The sequence below is a fragment of the Petaurus breviceps genome, unplaced genomic scaffold (assembly GCF_028583685.1).
Source record: "Petaurus breviceps papuanus isolate PSGF00001 unplaced genomic scaffold, PetGlider_PUasm1.0 179, whole genome shotgun sequence".
Classification (NCBI taxonomy): domain Eukaryota; kingdom Metazoa; phylum Chordata; class Mammalia; order Diprotodontia; family Petauridae; genus Petaurus; species Petaurus breviceps.
This window is the reverse complement of record NW_027185779.1, coordinates 1,226,785-1,241,645: the sequence shown is the minus strand read 5'-3', so window position 1 is coordinate 1,241,645 and position 14,861 is coordinate 1,226,785. Positions and strand designations below refer to the sequence as shown.

The 14,861-nt window shown below is 39.0% G+C and overlaps 1 protein-coding gene and 1 long non-coding RNA gene across 4 annotated transcripts in view; one reads left to right on the top strand and one right to left on the bottom strand.

Moving 5' to 3' along the window:
* Positions 1–14,861, bottom strand: part of LOC138160090 (uncharacterized) — an 811,791-nt gene that overhangs the window by 533,989 nt on the left and 262,941 nt on the right. The window lies entirely within an intron of this gene.
* The window catches only part of CPQ (carboxypeptidase Q), a 545,251-nt gene that overhangs the window by 381,468 nt on the left and 148,922 nt on the right, over positions 1–14,861 (top strand). Inside the window, 1 exon segment of the mRNA XM_069086586.1 lies at positions 11,648–11,739. Within this exon segment, the coding sequence (XP_068942687.1) occupies positions 11,648–11,739 (92 nt within the window).

Sequence of the window (14,861 nt, the reverse complement as noted above, 5' to 3'; positions counted from 1 at the left end):
TTCCCCCCATCATGGTTTCATCTTGAAGGAGAATAGAGAGGTATCTCTCAAGTCTTTTTATCTTTTCTTCTCAGAGAGAATAACCTACCTTTGGAATAGTCAAATAGTTGTGGCAGAAATGTAAACTTCCTACACTCTGTGGAAATCTTTGAAACATTCTTCCTGTTCTCCATGAGACTGATACTCCTAGCTTTGTTGTTTAACCACTTCTGATGGTTTTGCACCAAGGTTGGCCACAACAAAGGAATATTAGAAGATACTTTCCCCAACTCCCCTGCAGAGGATGGGGTCCAAATATATGGAATATGGTATATAACATCATTTTTGGTGTGTTGTTCAGTTTTAATAATTCTTCCTCTTTTTATTATAAAAAAGATAAAAACAATATTATTAAAATGATTGACTCCCTAAGAGGACAGAAGGGAAAGGATATAGGGGAAAATATAGGTGATGTAAAAACAAAAGATGTCACTAAAATCTATTTAAAAGACTATTGCATTATTAAACAGTATATACTTTATGCTTTCTCTTTGGAGTCTAAAAGTTATTGTTCCAATGAAATTCCTGATTTCCATTTTTTGTTGGAAGCATATTGCCTTTTAAGTAGTCTGCCTCGAAATGTAAATACTTCATTCTTCTCTGTGAGGTGCGATCCTCAGAGGAGAAATTATTTAAGGGGCAATCCTAGTCATTGGAAGCATGCAAGAAGAGTGTGGTACCCTTTCCTGAATTTATCATAGCATAGAAAAAGTTTGTGTAATTCTTTTCATTCTTCTTTTGGCTAAAATGCATGCACTAAATGTATGATCAGGACACAAATCTGTCACTTACTAGGATTTCTTCCCTTCTTTCCTTGGATAAAAATACTGTAAATAATGACAAAGGAAAAAGCAATATCTTGTTTCAAAACACAAAATAGACTAGTCTTGTAAGCCACACCAGATATTATTATTATTATTATTGAGATATGTTGGTAGAGGAGACCACTAGCCGGTAATATAAAAGAAAATTTATGTATTTGGTTTTCAAGTACAATATTAGCATTTGAAGCTCTAAAGTTTGTAATGCATTCTGCTCAGATTGGTTTTAGATTTTTTTTTTTTTGCCTCTATCTACATGGAAGGAGGTGGAGGAAAATGTAGAACACAGACAGTTTAGGTTCTCTCTCATAAACACAAAGCAGGTGTGATTAAATGTCCATATTAAAGAAACATTTGAGCAGTCAGATTTTAAAACACTTATTCAATATTCATTTTCTTTGGTTTGAGGAGCATGGCATAATAGAATAGTGAACTTGGAGTCAGGAATGAGTGGGTTCAAATCTCTCCCCTCTGACAGTAGCTGTGTAAACCCTAGGAAAATCACTTAACTTTTCTGAGCCTCAGAAAACTCTCCAAGATGATAATCTGTCTTGCTGAGGAAGCTCCCACACTGGCCTTTTATTTAAGAATAAGCTTGGTCACATTGTGGTAGAGTTGGAGAAATATTGGATAACACCCTGTTCATAGTAGCCACTTAATAAGCATTTGGTGAACTGAATTTGTCAATTTGACTTTAACATTACCAGTGATAGTAATAGACAAAATATATTACATATAGTAGGTATTCAATCAACATTTATTGAATTGATAAATAATCTATTTATTCTGACCTGATTCCCCTGGCAACTACTGACCCACATTGGCGACATAGTTGGACAAGTTTGGAACTTTTTCAGTAAGTTTCTCTTTGAAAGGTCTCATTTCAAAGATATGTAAAGGTGTATAAAGATATGTAAAAATTTATAAGAATAAGAGCCATTCCCCAATTGACAAATGATTTAGATATGAATGGGCAGTGCTCAAGGAAGAAACCTAGCCAAATAACTATATTAAAAAATGCTTCAAATCAGTAATAATTAGAGAAATGAAGAGGCAGCCCCGGAAAAGTATCAACTTGGAGGGGCAAGTCGTCCCACCAACCACAAGGGGCACTACTAGGCCTATCACCAAAGGTCTGAGACTGGAAAGAGCAAGGTAAGAACCAAATGCAGGGGCCCCTGTCTGGGACAGCAAATACTCCTGGGACTACCACTCCATAGCCCAGAAATTAAAAAAAAAAAAGCCCCTATCAGGACCTCCAAGGATTAGGATGTCAGAGTGATCCCCCCCTGCTCCAACTCCCCCCCACCCCCTCCAAAAACATAGTAACTATTGCCTCAGAGCAAAACCCTCTAAAGACTTGGGATCCCTAGAGGAAGGGCATGGCTAGGGCCCTGCCTCAAAATGGGTAGAAAGCAGACTACAAAGACTCTGGAGTCCTACTATCCTTAGAGGAAAGAGAGGGAGACAATATGGACTCTGCACCCACAGCTGAAACATCAAAAGGGAATGGATCCCAAGCACAGAAAGCTCTCCTAGATGAGATCAAAAGGAACTTTGAAAACCAAATGAGAGAGATAAAAGACAAAATGAATAATTCTCTCAAAACCAAAATTGCAGTATTAGAAAAACATTATAAGGAAGAAAATAGCTCCCTAAAAAGAAAAGTGTATGATATGGAAAAGGAGATCCAAAAACTAACCAAGGAAAATGATTTGCTAAAAATTAGAATCAACCAAATTGAAACAGATAACTCTATGAGGAACGAAGAATTAGTCAAACAAAACAACAAGAATAAAAAATTAGAAAAAGAGGTAAAACATCTCAATGGAAAAATAACTGACCTGGAAAACAGATCCAGGAGAGATAATCTGAGAATCATAGGCCTACCAGAAAATCATGATGAAAAAATGAGCCTGGACAACGTTCTCCAAGAGTTCATTAAGGAAAACTGCCCTGAGATACTAGAGCCTGAGGGTAAAATAGAAATCGAGAGAATCCACCAGAACCCAGATGCCAAAATGAAAAGTCCTCGAAATGTTGTGGCCAAACTCCAGAACTGCCAGGTAAAAGAGAAAATACTTCAAGCGGCCACAAAGAAACAATTCAAATATTGAGGATCCACAGTGAGGATTGCACAGGATTTGGCAGCCTCTACACTGAAAGATCAGAGGCAGTGGAATACAATTTTCCAGAAGGCAAAAGAGCTTGGGCTACAACCAAGGATCACCTACCCAGCAAGACTGAGCACATTCTTCTAGGCAAAGAGATGGTCATTCAACGACATAACAGAGTTCCAGGCTTTCCTGATGAAAAAGCCAGAGCTCAATGGAAAATTCAACTTCCAATTACAAGATGCAAGAGTGACATAGAAAGGTAAACAAAGAAAACACACACACACACACACACACATGCACACACCCTGCTATTTAATAGGGCAAACTGGTTATAGACAAGTAGATGGTAGGAGTATAAAATACAAAAAATGACAATTAAAAAAAATCTTATTAAGGGCTACAAAGGGACTGCAATGGAAGAAGAGGAAAGAATAAAGTTGAAAAGGGTAAATTATGTCACACAAAGAGGCATAAAAACAATATAGCAGAGGAAAAGAAGGGAGGGAGAGGAGTATCATATAAGCTTATCCCTCATTGGTTCTGCTTCAAGGAGGGAATAACAACCACTTAAGCATAGGACTCTATGGAGAAGAAACGTAAAACGTATCATATTAGAGGGAAAGAGGGGAGGGAGAGGAGCTCCGCATGAGATTTGTTCCTGTCACTCTTGGTGCAAAGAAGAAATAAGATACTTCATTAAGTATAAAAATATCCCACAGGCAGTAGGAAAGGGAAAGGGCTACAAAAAGGGGGGGGGGGGGGTGGTGGGGGGGAAGAAGGAAGGGGGAAGGGGAAGAAAAGGGAGGGGGGCTGATAAGGGAATACTAAGGGAGGCGGTGGTCAAAAGGAAAACTATTAAGGGGGGAAGGGAGAAGGGGAAAAATATGAGCATTTACAGGGGAGGGAATAGGATGGAGGGAAAGAAACAGATAACACTCATTACTGTACATGTGAATGGAATGAACTCTCCCATAAAATGGAGACAGATAGCAGAATGGATTAGAAATCATAATCCTACAATATGCTGTTTACAAGAAACACATCTGAAACAGAGGAATACACACAGGGTAAAGGTAAAAGGCTGGAGTAAAATATATCATGCCTCAGCTAAAGTAAAAAAAGCAGGGGTAGCAATCCTTATCTCAGATAAAGCAAAAGCAAAAATTGATCTAATTAAAAGAGATAAGGAAGGAAATTATATCCTGTGAAAGGCACCATCAAGAATGAAGCAATATCATTAATATATATGCACCAAGTGGTAAAACATCCAGATTCCTAGAGGAGAAGGTAAAGGAATTAGAGGAAGAAATAGATAGCAAAACCATACTAGTGGGAGACCTTAATCTCCCCCTCTCTGAACTTGATAAATCCAACCTCAAAATAAACAAAAAAGAAGTTAAGGAGTTGAACAGAATTTTAGAGAGGGTAGGGATGATAGATCTCTGGAAAAAACTGAATGGGGATTAAAGGGAATATACTTTCTTCTCAGTGGTTCATGGCACATACTCAAAAATTGAACATGTTCTAGGGCATAAAAACCTCACAATTCTATGCAGTAAGGCAGAAATATTAAATGCATCCTTCTCAGATCATGATGCAATAAAAATTATATGCAAGAAAGGGCCATGGAAAGACAGACCAAAAACTAATTGGAAAATAAAAAAATTAATCCTAAAGAATGAGTGGGTCAAACAAGAAATTATAGAAACAAGCAGCAATTTCATTCAATAAAATGATAATAACGAGACAACATACCAAAATTTGTGGGATGCATTAAAGGCAGTTCTTAGGGGAAGTTTTATATCCCTGAGTGCATACATGATTAAATTAGAGAAAAGGGAAGTCAATGAATTAGGCATACAATGGAAAAACCTAGAAAAAGAACAAATTCAAAATCCCCAATTAAATACCAAATTAGAAATATTGAAAACCAAAGGAGAGATTAATAAAATAGAAATTAAGAAAACTATTGAATTAATAAATAAAACTAAGAGCTGGTTTTATGAAAAAAAAAACCAAGAAAATGTGAAACTCAAAGAATTGTGGAATTGAATCTTGTAAACTAAAAGTAAACAAACAAATTAATAAAATTTATCTAAAGACAAAAATATAAAAATGAAAATAATTAGAGAAATGTGCATTTCAGGCAATTCTGAGGTTCTACCTCACACCCAGTATATTATAAAAGGTGACAAAAAAAGAAAATGACAAATGTTGGAAGGGCTATGGCACATTGATACATTGTTAGTAGAGCTGTAAATGGGTCTAACCATAATTTGAAATTATGGCCCAAAAGTTACTAAGCAGCACATGCTCTTTGACTATATTAACTGTGTCACTGCTAGGCCCATATCTCCCAAAAGCTCAATGAAAGTGGAAAAGGTTCTTTATGTTCAAAATACTTATAGTAGCTTGTTTTGTGGTGGTGAAAATACTGGAAACTAAAGGATGCCTATCAATTGGGAAATGAATGAACAAAATATAGTATGTAAATATAATGTAATAATATAAAAAATAAGGGTAAAAGTACAGCTTCAAAGAGATAAAGTATGTATGATTGTATCAATTGATGCAGAGTGAAATGAGCAGAGGCAGCAGAACCATTTATACTTTTACATCATTATTGTAAAAATGAACAAGCCTGAAAGATGAGAACTCTGAACAACCAAACACCAACTATGATTCCAGAGGATTGATAGAGATGAGTGTAAGCCTATCTCATGACAGAGAGATGATAGACCAATCTGAAGAGTAACAGATGCATTCTTAGATGTGACCAATGTGGGAGTTTGTTTTGTTTGATTGTACTTATATTACTTTGGGTTTCTATAATTCTTTCTTCCATAATATGTTCTTCCTATCCCATTAATGGATAAGGAGAGGTACTAGAAAGAAGAAAATGAATGCCTTATAATTTTTGGTTCATTTTCCTGTGCTATTTTTTCCCTCTCTTTTTAAATATTTGTTTAAAGAGATTTGTTTAAAGGAGAAAGGAGTGACATATATTAAAAATGAACATGATATAGAAATGTTACCATTTAAATAAGATAATTTTTTTAAGTTTAGAATTACATTGGTTTTCATAGAAGAGAGGTGTGCATATAAAGCCAAGGTGTGCATATAAAAATTGATTTGCTATTTAGGTCAAATTAGGTTCATTCAACCTAAGTTCACCAAGTTTGGTGATATTTTGTGGATATCCCCAATTTTTTAGTCAGTCCTAAGCTATGATTTCACTGGGATAGTGGAACTCCCCACATAGAAATGCCCTACACTGATAAAGATGAACTCATTTGTAACTTGGGGGCTCAGAAATCAGTGTATAACACCAAGAGGTTAAGTGAATTTCCCATGACTATTTACACAGTTTATGTCCAAAGCAAAATTCAAACCCAGATCTTCCCTGACTTCAAGGTTTGCTTATCCATTATGCCATATTCCTTCTCTTCCCAAATATATTCCTGAAATCCTATGATTATAAAGCTTAAAGAAATTTGGAAATCAGCTAAGACCTATGATTTAGCTAAACCTTGATTTACTTTTTTAGTAACAAAGCATTGAATGTTAAGGTAGTTAACCACTTTCACTACTAATGTATGTTTTCTGGGTTGTGCCACATAGATGCTTGCAAGGGGCTCTCCTTTCATGTTTCAGGCCTGCAACTCCTATTAATTGTGGCCTCAACTTTTCTTACTACAACTTAATTACTTCTTTATCATCTTAATATGACATCTTTGGCCATCTGGCTAATTTGAAATGTGAACAAGAATAATCCTGTACTGTAATGACTTTCAAGTGGAACAGTAAATCTTTAGGGATAACCAGAACTTTTGCTTTTAAAAAATGAGTTTTCTCCAGTCTATTAACTATTATTTTTTCCCCTATTTGGATAACACCATTTTAATAATTTTGCTTTGGGGTCCAGAAATGTGCAAAAAAAATAAGTATGATGCTTTCACCATCCTTCCCTTGTAGATTATTATTGTGTTAATTATCTCTGTTTAGTATCTGCAGAGGTAGCATATAAGTAACCGTAGCTTATCCTTGGTTGACTTTTGTCTGTATTGCAAGCAGAATGTGACTTGGATTGAGCTGGCTGTAAGCCTTTTTGCTGTCAGAGAGATCCAAAGATTGTAATCTTTAGCTTCTCTGATTAGATTTCTGTCTTATAAAACAGCTTTCTGAGTACTGTGCCTATGAACAGGTGATTTCACTCTGTTCTATACTAGGTACTGTGTGCATGCAAAAATTCTTCTATCCCTAGCATGAGGATGCTTTTGTATGAAATTTCACTCCAAGCACTCACAATTAATAATAGCTAAAATTTACATAGCACTTTAGGATCTATAAAGCATTTTGCATATATTATATTGTTTTATCCTCAACCCTGTAAAGTAGGTGCTATTGCTATCCCCATTTTACAGAACTGGAAACTGAGGTAGAGAGAGAAGTTAAATGACTTACCCAGGATCACATAGCTAGGATATGTCTGAAGGAAGATTTGAATTTAGATCTTCCTAGCTCAGAGGTGGGGAACCTGTGGCCTTAAGGCTATATGTTGCCTTCTAGGTCCTTGGGTGCAGCCTTTTGACTGAGTCCAAGTTTTACAGAACAAATCCTTTTATTAAGGGGATTTGTTCTGTGAAGGGCTGCACTTGAGGCTGTAGAGGGCCACATGTGGCCTCAAGGCCACAGGTTCCCCATCTCTCTCCTAGCTTGATTCTAATACTCTATTTACTCAACCACCTGGCTTCCTCTAAGCTGCCACTCAGACTATACCAGATTGTCTATAGAGTTGTAAATGGGTTGTGTGTCAGGGCGTTCACAGCACTGTTGACAGTAGAAATATTTATGATCCTGGCTCAATGAACTCATGATCTAAATCCTTAATAAACTGGAGAATGTCCACAGGAGGGAAACCAGGATGTTGAAGGGCCTGGAGTCCACTTCACATGGGAATTAGCTGAAAGAACTAAAAATGTTAACTCTGGAGAAGAGGAGACTCAGGGGAGATATCATGCCTGGGGTCAAGTATTTGAAGGACTGTCATGTGTAAGAGAGATTACACTTAGTCTGTTTGGCCCCAGAGGACAGACCCAGGAGCCATGAGGGGACATTGCAAAGAGGCGAACTTAAGCTTTATGTCAAGAAAAACTTCCCATAATTAGAGTTGTCTCTAAGTGGAATAGACTGACTGGAGATATAGGGAGGAGGTCTCTGAAGCTTGTCATGGATGTTACGGAGGGATTTCCTTTTGCATATGGGTTAGAGTGTTTGGCTGCTGAGGTCCCTTCCAACTTCAAAATTCTGTGTGTCTTTAAAATACCTCTTGAAATATGCCAGGACTGATGGTAGGAAGTAATCATTTGAAGCAGCTTGAGGAAAAGATGGAGTTGGAAATCACTCTAATCCTTACCTCCAGTTCTCTTGCTCAGTATACTGCCTTGGACATTTATGTTGAACATGGGATTATAGGGATAACAATAGCAAGCATTTATATAGGTTTATGTAGACATATATTTATAATAGGTTTATATAGATATAGGTATATATTTATATAGGTCTTTTATATATGTATGTACATTTGTGTGTTTATATATGTACACATATACATATATATTTAGGGTTTGAAAAATACTTTACAAATATTATGTCACTTATCTATACAATAACCTCAAGATGTAAGTGTTATTATCTCCATTTTACAGATGAAGAAACTGAGGGAGAGATTAAGAGGGAGGAAGAGACAAAGACACAAAGAGAGAGAGAGGTGGAGGAAGGGAGGGAGGGAGGGAGAGGGAGAGGAGAAAGAAGAATGGGAGGGAGGGAGGGAGAGAGAAGGGAAGAGGAGAGAAGAGAGGGAGGGTAAAGAGAAAGACATTGAAGGGAGAAAAGGAGGGAAGGAAGGAGCGAAGGGGGGTGACAGATACAGAGAGACAGAGAGAACATTACCTTTATGAAAAGCTTATAATGCCAAGTATTGTGATAATCACTGAAGGTACAAATACTAGAAAAGAGGACAGTGTCTACCTTCAAGGACCTTATATTCTAATGGGGGATGATAACTTATAAAAGGGAGCTTGTGGAGTAGGGTCGGGGAGGATTGAAGAAGAGGGCAAGGCTGCTATAAGAGAGAGAAGTCTGGAGATTGAGTTAAGCTCAGAGTGAAATGAGCATGGCTGGGGCCTCCCAGACCTCATGGTCGAAGCTATCACCAGGGTGGGAAGGCTGTTAGTGTAGAACTGGAGAAGCCCAGAGAATGAGTTCAGATGCTTCTCATATGGAATAGATTCTTTTCATTTCCTTCATGACCATCTCAGAATTGTTCAAAGTGCATTATGGCTAAGCTAATCACTGCTCGTGGCCTCCTGGTAAGGTAGAACCAAGGCTGGAGCCTCCTCACACATAATAAATTTATTCTACTTGAGGCAAGTTTCATATTGTTCTGTTTTTATTATTTCTCAAGAGCATCATTTAAGTCCACTTAAAATAGACTATAGGGTCATAGTTCAAGGGCTAAGAGGAGAATTGTGGTCATCTCAACCAACATCCTCCTTTTAAAGGTGAAGAAATGAAGACGAAGGAAATCAAATGATTTTCCAAAAGCCACACAAGTAGTAAGCACAGAGCTAGGATTTGAATAATAGCAATAGCAATGATATCATTTACATAAGTGCTTTAAGGTTTGCAAAATGATGCTGTTCTGTTTGATCTTCACAACAACCCTATGAGGGAGATGCTCATTATTAGCCCCATTTTACAGATAAACAAACTGGGACTCAGAAAGGTTAAGTGACTTACCTAGGGTCTCTCAACTAGTGTCTGAGATAGGACTTGAAGTTACATATTCCTTATTCCAAGTTCTACACTATTCATTGGGCCCCCAAGTCCACAACTGGAAGCAAATCTTTTTACTTCATTCACTGCTACATCCCCCTATACCACACTGCTCCAAATAGGGTCATTTACCATAGTGAGACAACTTTAGCTTATCATGCGGCTGTCTTAGAGAAAAGTCAATTAAGAAGCAGACCTTTCATAGATAGGCTTTAGTGAACATACCTCAGTGTAGTGAATAGCTTATTGTAGGCTTTTCTTAAGGACATCTTGGGGAGGGCTATATCTAACAAGTCTACCAAGCTGAGAAGGCTTTGAGCATCATCTGTCATCCAAGGGTCAGACTGGATAATTTTGAGAAGGGTTCATCACCAGCTTGGCTGCCCTTTGAGGAATTTTTTCATACATTTGCATAAGAAACACTAACATGTCTAAAGAATTTTGCAAACCTTAAAACATTTATGTAAATGTTATTATTGCTATTATCGAAAGTCCCACCTCTAATGCTTACAATACCAGAGGCATTTGATAAAAGTTATAGAAGGGACTCCTGGGAAAGACCTTAGCTTAAAAAGGGCAAGGTCTCCCACTGCACTGGGGCCATCTCCAGTGATTCTGACCTGTGTCTTGGTACTGGACTTAGATGACAGTGGAAGAGAGAGTGAGGCTGATGACTTTGCACAGCTCAGCTTCACTTAAATCCAATTCACTTGCAAGTGAAGACATCACCCTCCTGACGTCATTGGTCCTCTCTGAGAATGAAGGACAATAGAAAGGGAACAGCTTGGTGATGCAGTGAATAGAGCATTGACCCTGGAGTGAGGAAGACCTGAGTTCAAATTCGGCCTCAGACACTTACTAGCTGTGTGACCCTGGGCAAGTCACTTAACCTTGGTTGCCTCCCCAAAACAAAGAAACAAAAAGGTCATAGAAGGGTGGAGATGTCTGTTGGGGTGAGGAATGCTCACATTGAGGGTATCACAGATCCTGTAAGTATTAAGGGGAGCTGAGGATTCAGCTGGGCCTCATGTACATATTAATTATTAATTAGTGGTAGCCACCAAACTTTATGCCTGTTATTAGACAGATATTATGTGCCCTTTCCATTTAACTCACTGTCTTTGGTACTGAAAGAACTATCTTACATTTCCAAGAAAGGCAGTAGAATAGCTCTGGTTTAAGAAACCCAGAACCACATTCCCTCTGCCTTGTAGTTCATCTCCTTTCTGAGTACAGCATGGATGGCTTTACTTGGTTGTTAAGACACAACAGCACAGAGAAACCCATTTTCTTCCCTTCTTTCCCTTCCCCCTCCCTCTTTTCTCAGGTCATAAGATACTTAAAGTTCCCAAGTAGAGCCTCCCTTTACTGCTGGGTTTCAATTACTGCCATTGTAAGGTCACTGGATCCCTTCCCTTGACTTTCTTCCTTCTAAACCTGATTGAATTCTTCAGAAAGTGCTTTAATAACCTACAATAGTCACCTCTGGCTTGGTAGGCTGCAGCAGTCCATTGTGCTGCCATGCAGGATGTCCAGATAAGGGTGTGATTACAGGCCCTGCACTTCCCAGGCCTGGAGAGAGCATTTGTCACCATTGCTTTCTCTGTTAACCCTATCTGGAGAGCTGTATGGATGGGACTTCTTGGTTCCATGCACCATACCCAAAGTCAAGCAGTGCTAGGGCAAGGGAAGGGGGGGGGGGGGGGGGAGAAAGAGGAGGTGATTACTCATTGCTCCCTCCTTCCTCCAGAAGGCAGAAAATCCTCTCTGCTGAATGCAAAAAGAAAGAGCTGGGCACCCACAGTGCTTCATTTGCTTAATTGTTTTTCCTAGGGCTGCGACCAAAAAGGACCCTGCGCTTGGTATTGTGGACTGCTGAGGAGCAAGGCGGTGTGGGTGCACTCCAGTATTACCAGCTACACAAGGTAAAAACTCAGCTTGGCGGAATTCTGAGGTCTCTGGTTACTATCCCCCTTATCTAAGTGTGCACACAGGTCGGGGGTTGGGTGCTATTTCAGTCCCTATGTAAGGCTCTGCAAGTAACTTTGACTTGTCTAGAAGAAGCTGAGAATCCACATCCTAACACTGACTTTATCTTCTATGGACTTTGGCTCTCTTGTGCACGCGGCACTGATGTCTAAAAGATGTGGAATCAGTGAATATTTTCTTCCTAAGAACTGAAAGGAATGACTACTATACTTGGAATCAGAAGACCTAGGTTCAATTCCCACCCCCCTTTATTAGCTCTGCAATCATGGGCAGGTAGGTGGTGCAGTAGATAGAGCCTTCGTTCTGAAGTCAGGAAGACATCTTTGTGAGTTCAAATCCCACCTCAGACATTTACTAGCTGTGTGGTCCTGGGCAAGTCATTTAGCCCTGTTTGCGTAGTTTTCTCAGATGTAAAATGAGCTGGAGAAGGAAAGGGCAAACCACTCCAGCATATTTGCCAAGAAAACCCCAAAGAGTTGGACACGACTGAAAACACCTAACTACAGCAACAGCAACAAAAACCTTGGGCAAGTTGCTCATCCTCACTGAACCTTAACTTCCTCATCTGTAGAATGGGATGATAATGCTCTTCTCACAGGCCTGTTGTGAGGATCAAATGAGGTCCTGTAAGGGAAAGTTTTTCTTAATTGGGAAGTGTCATGCTTGCTACTGGAAGCCTCTCATACAAGGAGAGGGGATTAGGAGGGAGCTCAGCTGGTTCAATCAGACAGGCCGCCTTAAGCTTCTAAGAACATGGATCCTTCCAACCCTAATATGGCAGCTCTCTTGAACACTCTGAATAACAATAACAACAATAAGAGCATTTATGTAGGATTTATATGCTAGACACTGCTGAATTCTTTACAAAGACTATGTCATGTGATCCTCACAAGTCTGAGCGGGAGGAGCCGTCATTATCCCTATTTTACAGCTGAAGAAACAGATGTAGTCATTTGCCTGAGGTCGGTCACACAGCTCCGAAGTATCCAAGGTCACATCTGAACTCAGGTCTTCCTGATTTCAAGTCCAGCATTCTATTTATTGCACCAACTAGCTATCTTTGGAGGCTCTGAAACAGCGCAAGCAATGGTTTGGGACCAGTGTGTGTGTGTGTGTGTGTGTGTGTGTGTGTGTGTGTGTGTGTGTGTGTGTTTTCAGTCATCTCAGTTGTGGTCAGCTCTATGTGACCCCCTTTTGGGATTTTCTTAGCAATGATACTGGAGTGATTTTCCATTTTCTTCTCCAGTTCATTCTATAGATAAGGAAACTTAGGCAAATAGGGTTAAGTGACTTGCCCAGGGTCACATAGCTAATATGTGTCAGAAGCTGGATTTGAACGCAGGAGGATGAGTCTTCCTGACTCCAGGCGCAACACTCAGTCTACTGTGTCACCTAACTGCCCCAATGAACCACCATACACAGCTGTGAATACACACACACATACGCACACACACAGTCACACTCACAAACTGAAGACCCCAAAAGAGCAAACCAGGAACCCCACCACTAACTCAATATTGAAGCCCAGTCTGATTCTCTGCCTACACTCTCACCGCATATCCTCTCTCTGTTTGCCTCCATCATCTGCCCCCTATTCTACCTAGAGGAGTAAATCTCCTGACTAGACTTCCAGAGACCCTGGGGAGTTAATCTACTCATTTTTCAAATTTTTCCTTGTACCTGAGTTGTTCTGATTTGGGCAGAAAGGAAGGTGAATGAAGCTTCTCCAAACATAGTATATTCAGGGAACATTAGACATCTTATCCCTAGTCATCATCCAGGAAGCCAGTCCTACTCAAACATATTACTGTATGTATGCCCCGATGCCTGACCATACCTTGTTTCCCTCCTCTAGCCCTCTTTTTCCCTCTTTATGGTCTTTCTCTTACAATATCAGTACCATCATTGGTACTAAAGGTCAAGACAGTTGGCTGTCAATCCCTGTAAATTCCCCAAACCAAAACTCCATCCCCTGATCCTTTCTTTTCTGTATGCATTTTCTCTCACTAGAGAAAGCTCTTTGAGAGGAAGAACTAACTTTTATTTGCTTTTTTCTGGAAGTTTGGTGGTCAAGAAGGTACAGCTTCATATCTGATAACAAGAAAATGGCCAGAGTCCACTGAGACTTAGGTAGTGGCTTAAAGTTCACAAAATGTTTTCTGTGTATTATCTCATTTGAGCTTTATAAAAACCCTGTGAAGTGAAAACTGCACATATTATCCCCATTCCAAGGTGAGGAAATTAATTAGTGAGAGATTAAGTGACTTCTCACCTTATCACACTCCTATGTTATTGTTTCATTAATTGATTTGATGATTCTCTGGGATTTTCTAAGTAAAGCTTTATTTCTTGTTTGATTAATTTTGTCTCTTTGTTGCCAATTGTTACGCCTTTAATTTATCTCTCTTCTTACTGCTATTAGTAGTATTTCTAGAACTCTGACCAATAATGGGGAGGGGGGAGGCAGCCTGGCATTGCTTCTGTATATATTGGGAAAACTTCTAGTATTGTCATTGATAAATTATGTTAGCATTGGGTTTTAGATGTATCCTTTTTATCTCATATAAAAGGTCCTTCAGTATCAAAGATTCATAAGGTTTTTAGTATAAGTGAATGTTTACAGTGACTATGGGTTACCCACTAGTCCTCTTTCCTTGTTTTATCCATCTCTTCCTGGTATTAGGATCATATTTGTTCCACAAACAAAGTTTGGTAGAATATTTTCTTTCTCAACTGTTTATAATCATTTGGTACTAAGTGCTCTTTAAAGATTTGGTGGAATTCACCTCTAATTCTGTTCAAACAAGTTCCCCCTGTAAGTTCCTTTGTCAATTGTTCACCAGTGCATAGAGCACTGGACTTGAAATCAGAAAGAGCCCATTTCAGATCATGCCTTAGGTGCTTGTGAGCTATGTGACCCTGGGCAAGTCACTTAGCCTCAGTTACTCCATCTGTAAAATGGAGATAACAATAGCACCTACTTTCCAGAGTTGTGAGGGATGCAATGAGATTTCTTCTTCTTCTTCTTCTTCTTCTTCTTCTTCTTCTTCTTCTTCTT